General features: G+C 43.3%; 1 protein-coding gene across 1 annotated transcript; it reads left to right on the top strand.

Annotated features, from left to right (window-relative positions):
* The first annotated feature begins 9,235 nt into the window (after positions 1 to 9,235).
* Positions 9,236 to 18,208, top strand: LOC144259102 (cell surface glycoprotein CD200 receptor 1-B-like). The gene is made up of 7 exons (XM_077807281.1): positions 9,236 to 9,302; positions 10,637 to 10,951; positions 11,865 to 12,116; positions 13,947 to 14,063; positions 15,448 to 15,494; positions 16,932 to 17,050; positions 18,025 to 18,208. Exons 1-7 carry the CDS (start codon positions 9,236 to 9,238, stop codon positions 18,206 to 18,208), a joined length of 1,101 nt encoding a protein of 366 aa, XP_077663407.1.
* Positions 18,209 to 18,453: the final 245 nt, after the last annotated feature.

Genomic DNA, 18,453 nt, shown 5'->3' with positions numbered 1-18,453 from the left:
CTCCCCCAGCTACAACACATATACACACACACACTCATTTTCAGACTTTTGGCTGAAATGTTGAAATTTTCAGTGAAAAATAATCCGTTTTTCTGATCAGCTGTACCATGGCCAAGCTACCTCATGCTGATAGTACCTAATTCTGCTGGAGGATTTCTAGACAGAACACACAGAGTTTTGGTCTAGGCTGGGACACACAGAGTTTTGGTTGCTGACCCGTCTCTGTCTCTTAGTTGAGTAAACGGGTAAGTGTTAGGATATTGAGTCCAGAGATTATGGGTGAGATTTTCAAAACAGTTGGGAGACCTTTGTTAAATGTCAGTGACTCTCCCATGCAGAGATCAGAGAAGGCACCACCATTTAAAGTTACAGCACAGTTTAAATAGAGCTATAATGTAGGTAACTGTGTTATTAAAAGTGGCTTGCCAGAAGCAAGTTCTGCTAATACCTCCCAGTCCTCAAATTTATATATTTTTGGCTGTTCAGCAGTTGCAGTAACATACAGCAGAGTCTCCTCAGAAGCGAGCCATAACAATACACAGTGTAACAATCACACACAATTCAGACATTTGATAGTGGCAACTGTTCAAAAAGCCCAAAGAGCTCATTTTAATTAGTCATATACAAGCATCCACACCTCAGCAGGTTATTCTCGAGGGCCCTAGCACTGGTCTCTGCACTACTGGAGCAGGGTGGCTTGTCCTGTGGGCTGGAGAGCCTGGGGCTAAGTCACACCTGTTTACAGAATGAGCCCCACCTGAGCGGAATCAGGCAATTCCCCATGAAGAGCAGAGGTGGCTACAGCAAAAGGGGAAAGCTCAGGGAGAAAAAAGCATTCTGGTAGGATCATGATACCAGAGAGTTTGGAGGGTAACACCCAAGTGAGCAGGAGGCTTCTGAGGGGCAGAAGACCCTGCCTGTGTTTGGGACTGGATATCAGAGCCCCAGTGAGGGGGGGACTGGCTGAGAGATTGGACCAGGATGGAAGAGGGGCCCTAGCGCTGAGAGAACAGGCCAGAGCAAGTATGGACTTTTCTTTGTGTTGCTAGAATGGATTTTAGTTTGGGGCTGTAGATTGTTGTAAACTGCTTGTGGTATTAAACTAGCCCCATGCAGGGGTGCTGTTAACTAGAGAAAGCCTCTATGGGTTCTTAAAGGGCCTGAACAGAGGAAAAACAAAGGAGGGGAGCCTGCAGAGACACCCCGGCCAGAATGGAGGCTCAGTAAGCAGCAGCCCTGCTACAACCACCACATTTCCTTCTCTAGGCTTTGTGCCCTTGAGCAGGTACCTCCTGCCCATTCTGGACTTGATAGTCTATTTTAAGGCCTCTCCTATAGGGTTCTGGGATCTTCACAGAAAAGTTCTGACAATACCAACCAATCTGATTCATGATGCCCACATACTGAGGTGTACACATACATGAAATACAGCTCCCTTTTTAAATCTATTTTTAATATATTTTTAAAAGCATAATGGGGGAGTTGGCCTGCCATCAAATGAGGGCCTGTTCACTGGATCCATAGCCCCAGGTATAAGGAAGATAGTGTGGGTATCTTGGTATAACTCGTGCAGGCCCAGGGGAACTATATGTACAGCAACTGGAGTGTGATGCTGCCCACCGTATACTGGTCAGCCTTAAACTGCAGCTGGCTCCTGGTGTTTCTAAGTTAAGTCTCCAGCATAACTTATCTCCAAGAGGCAGGGGTTCCCCTTAAAGAGACTTGCTGATCTGCCTCTGAAGCACAGAGCTCTAGTCCCTGAAGCGGAGGGCAATGGTGGATTAAAGCTGACTAGGTAGCAGAACCATGCTGCCTGCAACTAGATCTAGGGTAGATCCAGGTACTGCTGTGTGAGGACTCTGGCTGCATAGAAAACGTATGGATGTTTAGGCAATGCAACTGTGTCTCATTCTTCTGGTTACCTCTTCTGTTCTATACTATAGGACATGTTATGTTGTGCATTTAACAACAGGGGGCGTTAACATTGCTCTGGCCACCTTACTTTTTTTGTCTAGTTTTAAGAAGTTATAAAGATTGTATGGAGGTGCTCTATTAATAGATGACTATAATGGTCCCCCCTGCCCTCACAATGTATGGCGCTGTGAGAGAGAAGCTGCTTTGTTTTAGAAGATGGGAACATGCTGTATGAGATGAGTGTTGTTTTGAAAAATGCAATGGTGAGTGAGGCCATGATTACATGTAGACCGGTGTTGCACTGTCCTCATGATCTGCACTGTGGCATATCTAAGGATACGTCAGAGGAGCATGGAACACTTTAGATCAGTGGTTGTCAAACATTTTTTTTCCCTGCGGACCACTTGAAAATTGCTGAGGGTCTCGGTGGACCTCTTAATGATCTTTCCAAAGGTTGTTTATACTGTTAGCTAACTATTGTAAAGCGCTTTGGATAAAAGCACTATATAAAAAAACCTTAATAAACTTTTTTGTTCTACAAATAAAGCTCATATTTTAATATCGGTAGTCTTACCTTTCTAATGCGATGGATGTGCCCTCTCTCCCCCGCCACAGCAGCCCCCGAGCTGGGGCTGAGAGGGAGGGGGGTCTCTCCCTGGCAGCCACAGCCCTGGAACTGGGGAAAGTCGCCTCTTTCTCTGGCCGCCACAGCCCTGCACATCCCAAATTTTCCTCCATCCCTCCGATTTCCCCCATGGCTACCACCTCACACGTGCGTCTTCTCCAGGGTTCAGGCACCTAATTAGTGGAGCCATGCCTGCGCAGCTCCACTAATTAGTTGGATGGCCCTTCATTCTCTTGTGTGCTGCTGCCCAGGCTCTCACCTTAGAGGGATCTAACCGCAGACCACCTGAATGGAGTTCGGACCACTGGTGGTCCACGGACCACAGTTTAAGAACCTCTGCTTTGGATGTTATAAATTCTAATACAGTAGTTCTCAAGCTTCTGTACTGGTGACCCTTTCACATAGCAAGCCTCTGAGTGCGGCCCCCACCCCCTCATAAATGAAAACCACTTTTAAATATATTTAACACCATTATAAATGCTGGAGGCAAAGCGGGGTTTGGGGTGGAGGCTGACAGCTCGCAACCCCCCATGTAATAACCTTGTGACCCCCTGAGGGGTCCTGACCCCTAGTTTGAGAACCACTGTTCTAATAGCATTGATGCCAGTGTCTGCTTTTATTTAACTTTTTATTCTACTGCTTTGCACAGCGCAGGCTTTTGCAGCTTGTCTGTTAAATATGCACAATAGCTTATCTAAGTGGTTAGTTTTTGTTAGATTTTAACTGTGAGCCCACATCCTCCTTGGGCAAGCCTTCACGCTGAAGTCTGTTTGTAGCTGAGCTGAGTTGTAGCTGAGGGACAGTTTCTCTGAGGCACTGTTGCAAGACGTTATGGTTTTGTGAGAGGTCAGTAATCTTAATTACTTCTCCTTTAAAGTCGTGGTGATGATGGTAGAAAATACCATCTAAATCGCTGTGTGGCACACAAGCGCAGGAGGGAGGGGATTGTGATGCCCATCTGTGACCAACACTACGCGGTCCAGGACTGAGATTGTTTCAGGCAGATCAGAATAGTCATAGAATCATAGAACCATTGGCTTAGAAGGGACCACAAGGGTTGTCTAGTCTACCCACTGCCAAAATGCAGGATTTGTTGGTTAAACCATCCAAGACATTCATGGGCATCATAGTGAAAAAGAATGAGCAATGAGGATTTAGGAACCGAGTGAGAACAGAAATTGTTTCTAGTCTAGTAGTAATAACGACTTTGAATAGAACTTTGCATAGAGTTTGGTTAAAAAAGAGCACCCTAGAATATTCCTCAGAGGTTCTTTAGGTTTTTTGTTGTGACAATTGGATCTGGTGGGGTTTTTGGTTTTTAAAGGGGGTTGATTGAAAATGGAATTCAGAATATTTCATAGTTCAGGCTGATAGTGATTGAAAGCTTGTTCCTCTGCATTGGCTGTTTGACCTATGGCAGGGGTGAGCAAACTATGGCCCGTGAGCTGCATCTGGCCCATCGGACCTTTTAATCCAGCCCTCGAGCTCCTGCCGGGGTTAGGAGCTTGCCCGCTCCGGTGCTCCAGCTGGGAAGCAGGGTCAGGGGGCTTGCCTTGTTCAGTTCCACACGGCTCCTGGAAGCTGGAGCAGCCAGGGGGCTCTGCACGCTGCCCCTGCCCCAAGCATCTGCTCTTCAGCTCCCATGGGCCAGGAACCGCGGCCAGTGGGAGCTGCAGGGGAGGTGCCTGCCGACAGGGCAGCACGCAGAGGGGCGTGGCCTTGCCTCCAGAGAGGGGACAGGCTGCTGTTTCCAGGAGCCTCTTCAGATAAGCGCCAGCCGGATCCTGCACCCCTGAGCCCCTGCTGCACCCCAGCCCACTGCCCCAGCCTGATTGACCTCCACACCCTTTGATCCCAGCTGAGAGCACCCTCCTGCACCCCAAACCCCTCATCCCCAGCTGGAGCCTCACCCCCATGTGCCCCAATCCCCTGCCCCAACCAAAAGCCCCCTCCCACCGTCCAAACCCCTCCATCCCATCCCGGAGCTCCTTCCTCCACCCCAAACCCCACATTCCCAGCCCTCCCCAGAGTCACCCCCAGCCAGAGCCCTCATCGTGCCTGTGTGCCCCAATCCCCTGCCCCAACTGGCCCTCCACACAATTTCCATACCGAGATGTGGCCCTCAGGCCAAAAAGTTTGCCCACCCTGGCCTATGGAGATGAATTGGGGGTCTCAGTTCAGTTTCTAGTGGACAGGTATCCACATAATAAATCCCCATCACAACTAGTACCCTGATAGGGTTTTAGCAGGTGGGGGCGAGGGGAGCAGTCAAGGATTGCACAGACACATCTCCAGTGGTGGTTATTTCAAAAGGCTGAAGCATAATGGTGCTGCTGCCTATGCTGCTCCTTCTCTGCGACCAGCCAACTCTACTGCAGGGCTGACAATCGGATTCATTTTTAATGAATTTTAGTGCTGCTGAAAGGTAGCAAAACATTAGCAGTGGCATTTTCCTACCGCAGTATCAATACAAATGGAAGGAGCAGAGCATGTGTTATAAAGGCTTTATCCGGCTGCTATGATCAAGTCTAAGTGACAGTTACAATTTATTTTAATGTTGCAGTAGCAACACATTAGTTAGCACAGAGTAAACAATACAAACCTGAATCTGAAAATAGTCCTTTTATTTTTTAAATGGGTTCATTTCAGCTATGTTTGGTCCCCTTTTGTGTTTTGCTTTTCATAATAGGCTAAACTATTCAGGGAAAGTAAATCTTAAAAGTCACAAACAATTTTTTTCATTTAATGCCTAAACATCCAAACAAGGGGCAGAAACAATATTATCTGATTCCAGCTAAGCAACACCGTTCTGGTTTACAAGGGGTAAACAGTGAGGTGGCAAAATTTGCAGATGATACAAAACTACTCAGGACAGTTAAGTCCCAGGCAGACTGCGAAGAGCTACAAAAGGATCTCACAAAACTGGGTGACTGGGCAACAAAATGGCAGATGAAATTCAATGCTGATAAATGCAAAGTAATGCACGTTGGAAAACATAATCCCAACTATACATATAAAATGATGGAGTCTAAATTAGCTGTTACCACTGAAGAAAGAGATCTTGGAGTCATTGTGGATAGTTCTCTGAAAACATCCACTCAATGTGCAGTGGCAGTCAAAAAAGCAAGCAAATTTTGGGAATCATTAAAAAAGGGATAGATAATAAGACAGAAAATATCATATTGCCTCTATATAAACCCATTGTACACCCACATCTTGAATACTGCGTACAGATGTGGTCACCCCATCGCAAAAAATATATATTGGAATTAGAAAAGGTTCAGAAAAGGGCAACAAAAATGATTGGGGTATGGAACGGCTGCCATATGAGGAGAGATTAATAAGTCGGACATTTCAGCTTGGAAAAGGGACGATTAAGGGGGGATCTGATAGAGGTCTATAAAATCATGACTGGTGTGGAGAAAGTAAATAACAAAATGTTATTTACTCCTTTTCATAACACAAGAACTAGGGGTCACCAAATGATATTAATAGGCAGCAGGTTTAAAACAAACAAAGGAAGTATTATTTCACAAAATGCACAGTCAACCTGTGGAACTCCTTGCCAGAGGATGTGTGAAGGCCAAGACTGTAACAGTGTTCAAAAAAGAACTAGATAAGTTAATGGATGGTAGGTCCATCAATGTCTATTAGCCAGGATGGACAGGGACAGTGTCCCTAGCCTCTGTTTGCCAGAAGCTGGGAATGGGCAACAGGGGATGGATCACTTGATGAGTACCTGTTCTGTTCATTCCCTCTGGGGCACCTGGCATTGGCCACTGTCAGAAGACAGGATACTGGGCTGGATGGACCTTTGGTCTGACCCAGTATGACAGTTCTTATGTTAATTTTCAATCATTCACAACCATCCTGTCGAGCTAAAATTTATATGCATTGAATAAATTCAGGAAAAATCATCTGCTCATGATATTCCACAAGCAAATAATAAGGCTACTTTTAAAATAAATAAATAAATGATTTTGCAAATTATTAGCTGCATTGTAGCAAATGGTTAGTGAATTGAAAAGGCTGAATTGGTGCTTTCATTCAAACTCTGGTTTTCAGGTGTTTGAAATTGTATTAAAAAAATTGCCTGATGCATGAGAAGTTTCAGCACAGGTTCTCAACCCAGATATGTGTGTGTCTTGCAGGAGAAAATTGTGAAGAAAATCCATTTAGCTGTGGTCTGAGCATGAATATTATTTTATATAAAATATATATTAAAACATGGTCGTTAAGGGAATTGGTGATATTTCTTACACTCAGATATCAGAAATGTAGCTTTATTTTGTTTGTTTTTCTGTGCACCAAACGTTAGAGCTGGTCAGAAAAATGGAATTTTAAGTGTTAAATGATGCCATTCCAAATGACCTACTCATTAGTGTAACACTTAGGAGGGTGGCCTCAGTGACATATCCCTCCCTTGACTCCAACATACCAGCACATGAGCCAGATCCTAAATCGTTATAGCTCCATTCAAATAGAGTAACCTTTTTGCCAGTTTATACCATCTGAGGCTTTGACCTACTGTGTGTGTGCTGTTATACTTATTGTTTAGTGTAAAGAGACTGTATCCTAAGCTGTTCTCTTTCCTCCATACCCCAAACTAAAGAGTGCGCTTACATTTAAATGCAAGGGTGATCATTCTCAGTACACACAGATTGCCCAGAAGAAAAGCTCTGTTGTAACATATTTGTGTCACATCAATATCACTGTTTTTGTTTCAAACTGTGAAAGTAATTCATACATTCACATACTAATACATATACTTACAAATGTATCAATATTATGAATAAACATTTCTATGCATCATAACTGCATGGTGCCCTACACAGATGATAAAAAACATGGTCGCTGCAACAAAGAATTTACACTGTTTTTGCCTTGATCTTGCAAATAATGATGCCCACTTGTATAGTTACGCTCAGTGTCCCACTGATGTCATATGCACAGATGCAACTATTTGCAGGATTGAGTGCTAAATTAGACAACTGTAGGCCATGAAGTTAAACAAAGGATAGGGAATGGGATGAGGGTTAAAACAGAAAATGAGTCATTGTGAGTGAATCATAAAAGTTTGATCATTTTAAAATAAAGACTTCTCATTCTAAGAGAAGCACTTGCAGCTTTTAAGATTCTCTCACCTAAGTGGCTGAAGCAGCACACCTGTGTGATTCTGGAATTAAGGTAAACAGACTGCTCCGTAATGCTGTGCTTAAACATTTGTCATTGTATTGCAAAACAAAAGGTCTTTTCAGAGCAAACACAAATCTAGTTGTTAGTTTATTGCAGTAGTGCCTGGAAGCCACAGTAGGACAGGGTCCATATTGATCAATGCTTCACAAAAACACACTAAGCCACAGTACCTCTTATAATGAGCTAATAGGCTAAGGCCTTGATCCTGCAATGACTCTGTATGGGCACAGCAGTGCAACCCTCGGGAGCCCCATCAATTTTTAACAAGCTATATAGTGGTGTGTTCCCACATAATCAGTTGCAGGATTGGGACCTAAACGGAAGTGATGCTGTCAATAGGATGCTCCATAAGTCTGAAAACTGGGACCCAAAGCATACATATATAATCCAGGACCATGTAGAACATACCAAGTCTTCCATTTAAAAATTAGTTATAGTTTTTGCATTGAGATATCACAGATATCACCAGTTTCCTTAACAACAAAAATTATGCTCAGCCACAGCTAAAAGGATTTTCTTCAAAATTCTCCTCTGCAAAACACATGCTTCTTGGCTGAAAATCTGTACTGAAAATTCTCATGCAGCAGGTCATCTTTTAATGAAATTTTAAGCACCTGAAAATAGCACATTTGAATGAAAGCACCATCTCATTCTTAATGACCAGTACTTCAGCATTTGCTTTAATGCAGTCAATAACTTGCAAAAGTAATTTCTTTAAAACAAAAGTCTCTTTATTTGCTTGTGGAATATCATGCGTTGTGTGATATGTTACTAAATAGCATTAAATGCACCATGCCTTATTTCTCTGAAGAAAATAGGAAATAAACAAGACCTCATTTAAAAGGTTCTGATCATTTGCAGCAAACTGCTGTCCATTCTGTTCTATTATGGAAATGGCAGCACTCTTACAGAAATTAAAAAGAAGGAGGGCTTACAGCCATTCCCAGGGTTATTCTCATTAATGAATGTAGGTGCCCTATCAACTGATGGAAGATTAGATCCTGAATATTCTTATACATACATTTGCCTCAGTTTTCAAAATGGGATGCAAAGTGTCCAGGTTCTTACAAGCAGAGCACTCTTTGCTTCTGCTTTAGAATATTTGACTGATAAAAAGATCAAATAAAAACACAAAGAGGTTTCTATCAGTGAATGAATGCATACTACTAGTACTAATAAATAAAAAAGTCAGCTGTAGAGAGATTGACATTTATTTGTGAAACAAGTTTCTTCATTTTCATGAACCTTTAGTCAAAGCTGGATATAACTTTTGCTGATATACCTTCTTGAGGGGTCAGAAAAAATATCTGAAATAGCCTGACAAAGGGTCTTTTACAGAACATTTATTTTGAAGGGAAGCCAATGATTTGTTTCATGTTCTAACTTTGCTCTTCTCTCAAAACAGGAAATTATTTGTGGGGACATACATAGTGACCCATTATTCCAAGTCCTCGTCATTACCTTCATTTTGTACAGTTTCCCTGAATCCCCTCCCAACACATGGCCCAGATGTGGCCAATTCTGGCTGACTTCCTTCTTTTCCTAATTAAAGTGGTTCAAGGGCCAGGTAAGTGTGGAAGATCATTAAATGAATGTAATACCATGAGTTCCAGAGGACTGCTATGTAGTCTCTTCTTTCAACAAACTGTTACTCTCAAATTGACAAGGGAAAACTACTGAATAAAGCAAGCCACAGTACAAACAAAGGAGAGGCCCTACTACAAAAGAAAAATAAACTTCACAGACAGATTTGGCCAAGGCAGCAGGAGTAATTCTGCTATTTAATGTGAAAGCAGAAGAGTGACACGAATTAGGATTACAGTAAACACAATCTTTCTGCAAACAATTTATGGTCAGTTTCCACAAGAGGTGGAACTGACTTGAAAGTTATTGTACTCAGGAAAACAACCCACATCCCCTCACCTTCCAGCACGATTTAAAAGCAAAGAGGAAATTTTATGATAACAATCTCCATCCCCACTCTTGAGTTTAGATATTCCAAGTTAGAAGAGACACCATCTTTGGCAGCGTTTTGATCTGTAACCACTGGTGATAAGGAAAAGTGTCATGACTCAATTCCCACTTGTGGATGGCAGCACAGTTAACATGAAGGCCCCATAGAGTACAATTTAATGCAAATCACCAGGGTTGAAAATTTGCTGTATAGACAGGACTTTTCTGTGTCCCTGTAACTGTACTAATGCTGTGGGCAACCTGGGGTTTTAAAGATTGCTACAAGTGTGTGATTAGGTTCCATCTATATTACAGGTTGTTGGGTTTTTTTAGCTGTGTTATAATCAGGTCCTCCAAGGAATTTCCTTCCTTTCTTGAGTGGTTCCCTCACCCTACCACTTTCTCAAAGCCCTCTATCAAGGTGAACAAAATTCCGTGGCAGTTGAGGCTTTCATTGTGACTTTAGCCCACCATCATGAATCAATAAAAAGCACCACAAGGCACTGTCTCCCAGGCACACCCAATTCCTGATGACTAGACAAGCAGGAGACTGGGCATGGAAAATAAACACATCTTTTATGTGGCAGCACAGAGCACTAACATAGAGTTGCCAGCCCATTGGATAAATTCTTGAGCAGCAAAGAAATGAAAGAAGTTAGTCTTCAACTTCATAGTGTCTGTAAATCTGCAGTAGCAAGGTGCTTCCATAGAAGGTGGGACTAGTGAGGTCAGTCCTGGAAACTGATGTCACTCTGGCACATCTCAAGTTCTCAGCTAATTTTTAAACCATTGACCATAAATATACAGAGAAGGGTCCAGGATCTGCTGCAGGAAGAGGTTTCAATACAGTATGAGAGCAGAGATGTTTGATCCTAATGAAATTAAAACTCCATAAACTATAATGTCAGCTTGAGTGATGTTTTTAATTCCACTTTTCTTCCTATGTAGCTGACAGCACAGTGCCTGCAGTGGTAGGTACCAGGGCTGTGCTGAGATGCCATAACACCTCAGTGTCATCTCTGATTTCAGTAGTATGGAAAATAAGACCAAAGACTGGAAGTCACTGCTTGTTGGCATATAGAGCTGATACCAATAAGACAGACAAAACAAACTGCAATGAGAGGATGACTTGGGAATCTAGTCCTTATCATGACCCTGCCCTTCAGATTCACCCTGTGAGACTTGCTGATGAGGGTAATTACACCTGTGAAATTGCAACCGGCGATGGGACTTTTTGCCTAGTCTCTGCTCTCATTGTGTTAGGTAAGAAACACCTTGTGTGTCTTGTTTTTTGTGATTGAAATGAGGAAGAGCTCTGTGGAGCTCAAAAGCTTTTCTTTCTCACCAACAGAAGTTGGTCCAATAAAAGATATTACCTCACCCACCTTATCATAATTCATGTCACTTGACTTTTCCTTCTTGGTACTTGCCTCTCAGATAATGGCTAAGCTATTGTCTGTCCCCTGCCTCTTCTTAATCTGAGTTGTTTTCTGTCTGATCAAGGGCAGAATATGTATTGCTGGTGTCTAGACTGAATAGTTCCATGTGATTCCTTCTTGTCCTGCCCACTTCCCTTTCCTACTGTCAAATTCTGAATTCTTCCCATGTATTCAAAAAAATTCCAGCTGTGATTTTTACCATGCTGTGTTCTCTTCAGTCTGTGTTTTGCTAACAGATAGTCATATCCCTTGTTGTAATAATTGACTCTAAGGCCAGAAAGAACCACTGTGATCATCTAGTCTGACTTCCTGTAAAACACAGGCTATAGAACTCCCCTGAAATAATTCCCGTTTGAACTAGAGTATAGCTTTTAGAAAAGCATCCAACCTTGATTTAAAAATTGCCAGTGATGGAGAATCCCATGCCTTTCCTCTTGCTGCCTCCCCACTGCCATCATCATCATCTTCTTCTGTTTTTGCTGTGATCTTCATGCACAAAACAAAGGGGGTCAAGACTTTCAAAAGCAACTAGTGATTTTCAGGTGTCCAATTCAGGTCTTTTTAAGGTGTCTTGACTTTTCAGAGGGTGGGTGTTCAGCACATTCTGAAAATCCAGCCCCTTTGAAGTGTCTCAGTTTGGGCACCCAAACATCGCTAGTCACTTTTGAAGGCCTTGGTAGGGGAATTTTTTCCTACTGCAATAAAAAAACCTCAACTATTTCCCCCCTCTCCTGCAGTCCCTCCTGCGGTGACTCTGACTCATGATAGCAACGGGGTTGTTGTGTGCCACGCGTCTGCAGGGAAACCAGCTGCAGAAATCTCATGGGCTCAAGGGAATGGTCGCAGCATAGAGAACAAAACTCATCACACCAATGGAACAGTGACCACACTCAGCAGTATGTCTATGATCAATAGCACCAATGCTGACGTGACCTGCTTAGTTATCCATCCAGCCATGAACCAGACCCAGACTATAGAACTATCACCCAGTGAGTACCACTTCTCCGTAACTGGTCTCTGTTACTCCATGTACATCTCTACTTTATCAGTTCAGACAAGTGCCAGTGCAAATGGTGAGGGCCAAGGAACTTTGCTGAGTTACTTTGATGTGCTACACTGAATGTTAATGGGGTAAAGCTCTAAAGAAACACTCTACAACAATAGACAAATGATGCATTTCTATACTCCACTTTCTACAGAATGTCTAGAGCATTCTAGAACGAAGCTGTTGTAATGGCCCCTGCAGCTCCCTTGCAGTGCTCGCTCTCTCCTCCTTGACTGATGTAGTGAGAGTTCCCCCTCCTGTTTCAATCACCGGGGACAGCCACAATGTCTCAAGTAGCCACAGATTTGTCACACTGGTTTTAGAAGTGGGATTTGAACCCCAGGTGCTGAATTATATCTAGCTATATAGAAAGATCAGCTTAGCACAGCCCTTGTTACTGGCTAAGCCAGGAGACATTTCCTTTGGGCTCATCTGATACAGCTGCTATCTAAGGTCTCAAGGGTTCTTGTCCAATGCTTGAATGTGGCAATGTGTAGGGTGCAGTCCCACAGCAAAGTCAGCCTCCAGACTGAGGTCACCACTAGCTGCTTAGAGTCCAAACCTGGTCTCTGCCAATGAGCTGGGCAGGTGTCCACATTGCGAACTCCCAACACAGTGGACACCAGAAGACCCTTTGTCACAAAAGTGTCCTTGGCAGAGCACCCCCTTCAGGAGTTACATGAGGAGCGCAATTGTGCAGGTCAAATTGCCCCCACCCCAGCAGACACTGTGAGATGTATCAGTCTAACAGGGGCCAGCCCTCAGCCCTCCAGCTGAGGCCTTTTGGCTGTTTCAGGGTTCTCAGGGTTCCAGGTGAAACAACAGGACAGTCCACTATCAGCAAACAAGGTTAAATAAAAGGAAAAGGAAGAAAACATGCAGGCAGCTTTAGTCAGGATATTGGCCCCTCTTACTTCAGAGGGCCTTGGAAATATCACAGTCCAACTCAGAGTTGACTGGTCTCTAGTACAAGTCTGTCTCCTTCCCCTTCTTAGCCCAGGGAATCCATGTCGGCCTTCTGCAAGGGCAGGACTCTGCAGGGTGTGAGACCTCTCTCAACAGCCTCTTCCCTTCCCAGGGTTGCCCCCACCTGAGTGGAGGTCCCTCCTTTTAACTCCTCCTCCAGTCCTGGCAGGATTTGCATGTGTGGAGGGGCAGGGCCACTGCAGCCCCAAGCAGCTCCTTACCCTCATCCTTGCTGGCACGGGGTTTATATACCCTGTCATAGTTATTGTTAGAATTCACAGCAGAGAGACCAAGAACCAAACAGGACATGAAGACTGAGCTATGCTCTCCTTCCCTGAGGACAGTCACTTATCATCAGGGCTGAAACACAATGGCAGGGTGTGAGGGGAAGCTTGGTCTGGTGTCCCCAGCACTAAATTTACTTGACTAAAGAGAGACACGGTACACTTGGCATTCCACCCACAAGAATGGATCAGGCTAACCCACCTGTAGGGTGATTCCTGAACACAAGGAGAACCACTGTGATTCTGGGGCTTCATCTGGATTTAACTCTTCCAAAGACACCATATTAGGTGTCCATCTAGTTTTCAGAGGAGCCTGATGTAAGATATTGTAATAAACTGGCCAGAGGGGGGTGATTGAGAGTGTGTGTGTGTGTGTGTGTGTAGGTATGAGCTCTCTGTCTCATACACCCTAAGAGCAGAGGACGAACTCCCCTCTCCATGGCTTGGGTAAAATCCAATAGTTATATAATCTGTGGATTTCTCCATCAAGCTTTATAACTTTCATTGTATTGGTATCTTGGCAGAACTTTCTGCAGACATGACACTTTCACCCATACTTCATTATTTCCTGATATGCACCTCTTCGTGTGTCGCTGTTGCAGTTGTTGCTCTGATTTTATACCAGACTTTAAAAAGCAGAGGTAAGCCATTTGGAACTTAGTCACTTACTACTTCATAAGGGGTGGAAATGCCCCAGCATCACATTACTGACTCTGCATGTTTACAAGGAAATATACCTTATCACTGACCTGTTTGGCCAGGTTGAGGTTGAGGGAAAAGCTCAGGGCTCCAGTTACTGACGATGTCTAAGACCTATGGAAATGTGCTAAAGAAATAGTGGTGATTTTTCTACAGAACTTTTAAACCAACCCAAGAATTCCACAGCAGAGGTATAATTCTCTGTTAAATTCTATATGTGTCTGAAAATTTTTGTAGAACAGATATTCTTTATTACAAGATGAGAGGTTTTAGAATAATTGAATAGAACCTCTATTGGTTTCATCTGCATTCAATCCTATGGGCTTTGTATTAAGGGCTGTGTCCCTGTTTAGATATACAAAAATGTTTCATTACCTCGTGGCTGACTTACCTGGTAGGGGAAATAACCCTTTATTCTGCCACTGCCAGATGATGGAAGTGCCCCAGTGCTCTTACTAACTGGATGGGAGAAGTGCACCTATGCAATCAGTGATGGTTTTCTCGACCTCTTGTGAATGTTAGAGCTAAGTCTGAGGGTATGTCTATACAGCAAAAGCTGGGCATGGGCTAGCCTACCTGAGCTAGCTTCAAACCAGCTAGCACCGGTAACCATAACAGTGAAGACAGTGCCATACAGGCTTCAGAGCAGGCTACTGAGCTGAGTATGTATCCAAAGTCTATGCTGGGCTTATGCTTCCTGCACAGCAGTGAAGACAATGTAATTGTAACCCACGTTAGCTGGATTCAAGTTAGCTCAGGCAGGCTAGCCCATGCCCAGCTTTTGCTGTGTAGACATATCCTGATACAAGGGGGTTTAATATTTCCCCTGTATGTTTTAGAATGGGGCCAAAAGGCCATTGAATTTCACTTTCACATCCTGCCTGGGAGGTGGGTGGATGATCTGCCATTAGGTGTAGCATCTCTCTCTTCTTTCTACCATTTCCTTGTTATCGAAACTCCTGTGATAATTTCCTCCAGCCCTGGGGGCCAGATGTGAAACTTCTATTTAAGATGGAAGCCTCCACCCAATTAGACCTGTTCAATTCAATATCTGCAAGCTTCTCAGACAGCAGACTTTAACTTTCACATATTCTTACTTCTACTGGAGTGTCTGAACATGTTCTAGAAACGGAAAGTAAAACAATCGCAAACCTGCTGGCAATAAAGGAATTCTAACAGAGACAATACAACTGTCAACTAAGCCAAGGAGTTCAGCTGTGTTGAGATGAAAGTTTTTCAACTAATAGCAGAGGAAGTATAGATGATAACTACAGTGTGTGTGTTGTCCCATCAAACCACTTTGATCTGATGATATCTTATTTTCAGCCTCCTGGTTAACTGGACTGGCAGATACTGCCACAGTGCCGAATACAGTAAGTAGAATTTGTTCTTATTTTGGGCTGACACATCCAGTTTCATTTTAACTTACTTGGTCTCACACAGCCCCCAGATGTCAATTTCTATGTTTTTGTGTCATTGTCTATGTGGCTATATATTAATGAAAATGTCTGTGACCTGTATGTTTGTGTCTGTTTTTGTGTTTGTTTAAAATGCACGAAGTAATTGCATAATTGTAGGCAAGGGATGTAATGCAACATCTGCCATAAAAATATCATAAATTATTTATTAGAAAGATAATGCAGCTTTAAGGTTGAGTTTTTGAATGCACTGACTTTCCTGAGATCAGAATTATGGTTCCCATGTCAACCTGAACTCTGCCCTTGTGTATGTAAGCAGTATACTAGAGTCTTTGATTCCACATCGCATTCTGCATGACTAAACGGGTATTGCACATCCATAGCATTTTGTTTTCGTCTATAGGTACAGAAAAGCTGCACTTGCTTTCCCTTATGTTGTATTATCTGTCAATCTGTATTATGTCACGTGGGCCACTGCTGTGTGATTGTGTAGTGAAAGGCCCCGTGGTGATGCACACATTCTAGGAGAAAGAGGTAAAGTGTTTGTGGGAGCTAGCTCTCTGAACTCTCTGATTTCGTACAGTTAAAATCTAAATATTGACCTTCGCTTTTAAATATAATTTCCTTCAGTACAATTGAAATGCTAGATAGATACAGTATGAAAATACCTACCAAAGGTTTGGCCCCACTGAAGTTACTGAAGAAAACACCCATGGACTTCAGTAAGGTCAGGATCTTAACGCAGGTTTTCACTGTAATTTTGCGGTGGTAGTGATGCCACAGTCTCTCTAGACCTTATTGTTTTTTACTCATCAGGCTGTCTAGTTTCAACCATCCTTGTTCAGCACCTCTCTCTGTCATCTTATTATCTACACAGCAGCTTCGTTACCCTCTGCAGATTAATAACATTCAGAATTATTATTGCACTTGTGCAGGCTGGCAGGGATATATTAAAAACTATGAAGCCTGATATGAACAGTGAGGAATAGAGGAAGGTAACAAACTGGCTAAACCCTGAGAGGTGAGGAGCACCTGTTGAGCTTGCAAAGCTCCTTTTGGTCAGCGGGAGTTTCAGGAAATAAGTCGGTGTTCAGCTCCTCTCAGGACCTGGCATAAAGCGAGTACATTACAAATGAAGAAATATCTCCTTATTCAGGGATGTTTGCATGCGAAAGCAGTGAGGCTACCTATAGAACTAAAGGAAAATCTGGGGGGATTTTTCTTTCCGTAATAGTCCTATTCCAGGTCTCTGAGAGAGAGAGAGAGAGCATTTAAGCAAAATCACCAAATATTATTTGATTACTTCTTAATGGGAACAACAATTCTGCTTAAGCAGATGCCTTTGTGTGATTTCTGTGCTTAGATTTTTTGTTTTGTCTCACTCTTCTGCAGTTTGTTTGCTCCCAATGCCTTTCAGTAGCAGTGATACACGCTGAATTGCTTCGCTGCCTATTCCTAGCTGTTGTTTTATCTCCTTCCAGGTTGGTTACTATTGGGCCGTTACTCTGGAGGTCAGTCTGCTGTCCCTGGCATGGGGAAAGCCGAATGCACAGATCCTAACCCAGTGTAGCTAGTACCACTCCCGACTCCCTGGGTCTGATCAGTAGCACAATGGGCTGTGCAGCTTCTCAGACAGCAGCGTTACTATGAAAGTAAAACAGCGACTTCTATTCATTGTAAATTCCGCTTAATGATGGCAGCGACCCATCAGAGTGTCCCAAGCAAGAGAATTTCACCATGTCCTCAGTTATGTTATATTGTTAGCGTCAGCATTTTATAAACAGCTTTGCATGTTGCTGTTGCAAAGTGAAGGAGAGTTATTGTATCTGTGAAAAGATGACTGCTGGGCTCACCCTGCATTAAAGGTCTGTGCTCTTGACAACAATTCTAGGTGGGTGGAAGGACAATGTCTGAGTAGGAGGTGATTTGGCCCAAACCCCCCAGCAATAGCTACACCACAGTTTCATGTCCTGAGTCATATAGTCTCAGACAAGTGCAAATGTTGCTGTCCTAAACCGTGATATGTGGAAGGGGAACGAGATTACAGGGCCTGAACTGAACAGGTCTCTCATTCTTTCCTGTAATAGGTTGGTAATTTACGACATGGTGGTGGTGGTGGTTGGTATTCTCATAGTATGAAGGCAGGGGGGCTGGAACAACTTGTATAGTGGAAGTGCTGAGAGCCATTGAACCAAACAAACCCTGTATATATGATGGAAACCACATCAAGTCAGGGGGTGCAGCAGAGCCCCTAGTTCCAACACTTATGTGTGTAGGAGTCTGAGTCATGGACCAGGTCCTCACTAAGCTGCTGTATTTCTCTCCACCCTCAAGTGTCACCATCTCTGCTCCATCTCTTCATTCAGAGTAAATTGTGATGGACCTTCACACGTCATTGTCCTGATTTCATCCATTTCACTTTGGTCTGTATTTGGGATGTTGTATAAAAATCTGCTTAATGTATTGATTTTTCTTTGTATTGCAGACTGGGAATAACCTCAAACTCACATCCAGGCCTGGGACAGTTAACACAACTAACTCTTCCACCGTGGAAAGTATCTATCAGAATTACAGTGTACAGAACATACATAAAAAGGTTAATTCTCTTAAAACATAAAGGCAAAGAGTCTAGTCCTAGCTCAGCTATTTTCTGTATCAAGAATATCTAACACATCCTGGGACCATTCTGAAATGGGGCTAGAAGTCCTGCAGCGCATACATATACCTGCTCTAAAAATTCTGTCCTTTCTGTCAGGAAGACTTGGCTTTGATCCACCTATTGCAGATTCCTCTCGGAGTTGCTGAATTACTTTTCTGTGGTTGGCCTTCATAAATTGAAGGAGTTCTTATTGTCTTCATCACTCAGGAAAATGGAGGCAGAAAGACGGGTGGGGATCAACATGTTTTAGTAAAT

The sequence above is a fragment of the Eretmochelys imbricata genome, chromosome 1 (assembly GCF_965152235.1).
Source record: "Eretmochelys imbricata isolate rEreImb1 chromosome 1, rEreImb1.hap1, whole genome shotgun sequence".
Taxonomy (NCBI): domain Eukaryota; kingdom Metazoa; phylum Chordata; order Testudines; family Cheloniidae; genus Eretmochelys; species Eretmochelys imbricata.
The sequence above is the reverse complement of the archived record's forward strand: the minus strand, read 5'-3'. Positions and strand labels throughout refer to the sequence as shown.

What these genes read in the sequence shown, in the direction of transcription:
- LOC144259102 (XM_077807281.1), top strand. Translation starts at nt 9,236, where the DNA reads ATGGCCCAGATGTGGCCAATTCTGGCTGACTTCCTTCTTTTCCTAATT. An exon ending in TAAAGTGGTTCAAGGGCCAG is followed by an intron (nt 9,303 to 10,636) that starts GTAAGTGTGGAA and finishes CTTCCTATGTAG; the next exon opens with CTGACAGCACAGTGCCTGCA. An exon ending in CTCTGCTCTCATTGTGTTAG is followed by an intron (nt 10,952 to 11,864) that starts GTAAGAAACACC and finishes CCTCTCCTGCAG; the next exon opens with TCCCTCCTGCGGTGACTCTG.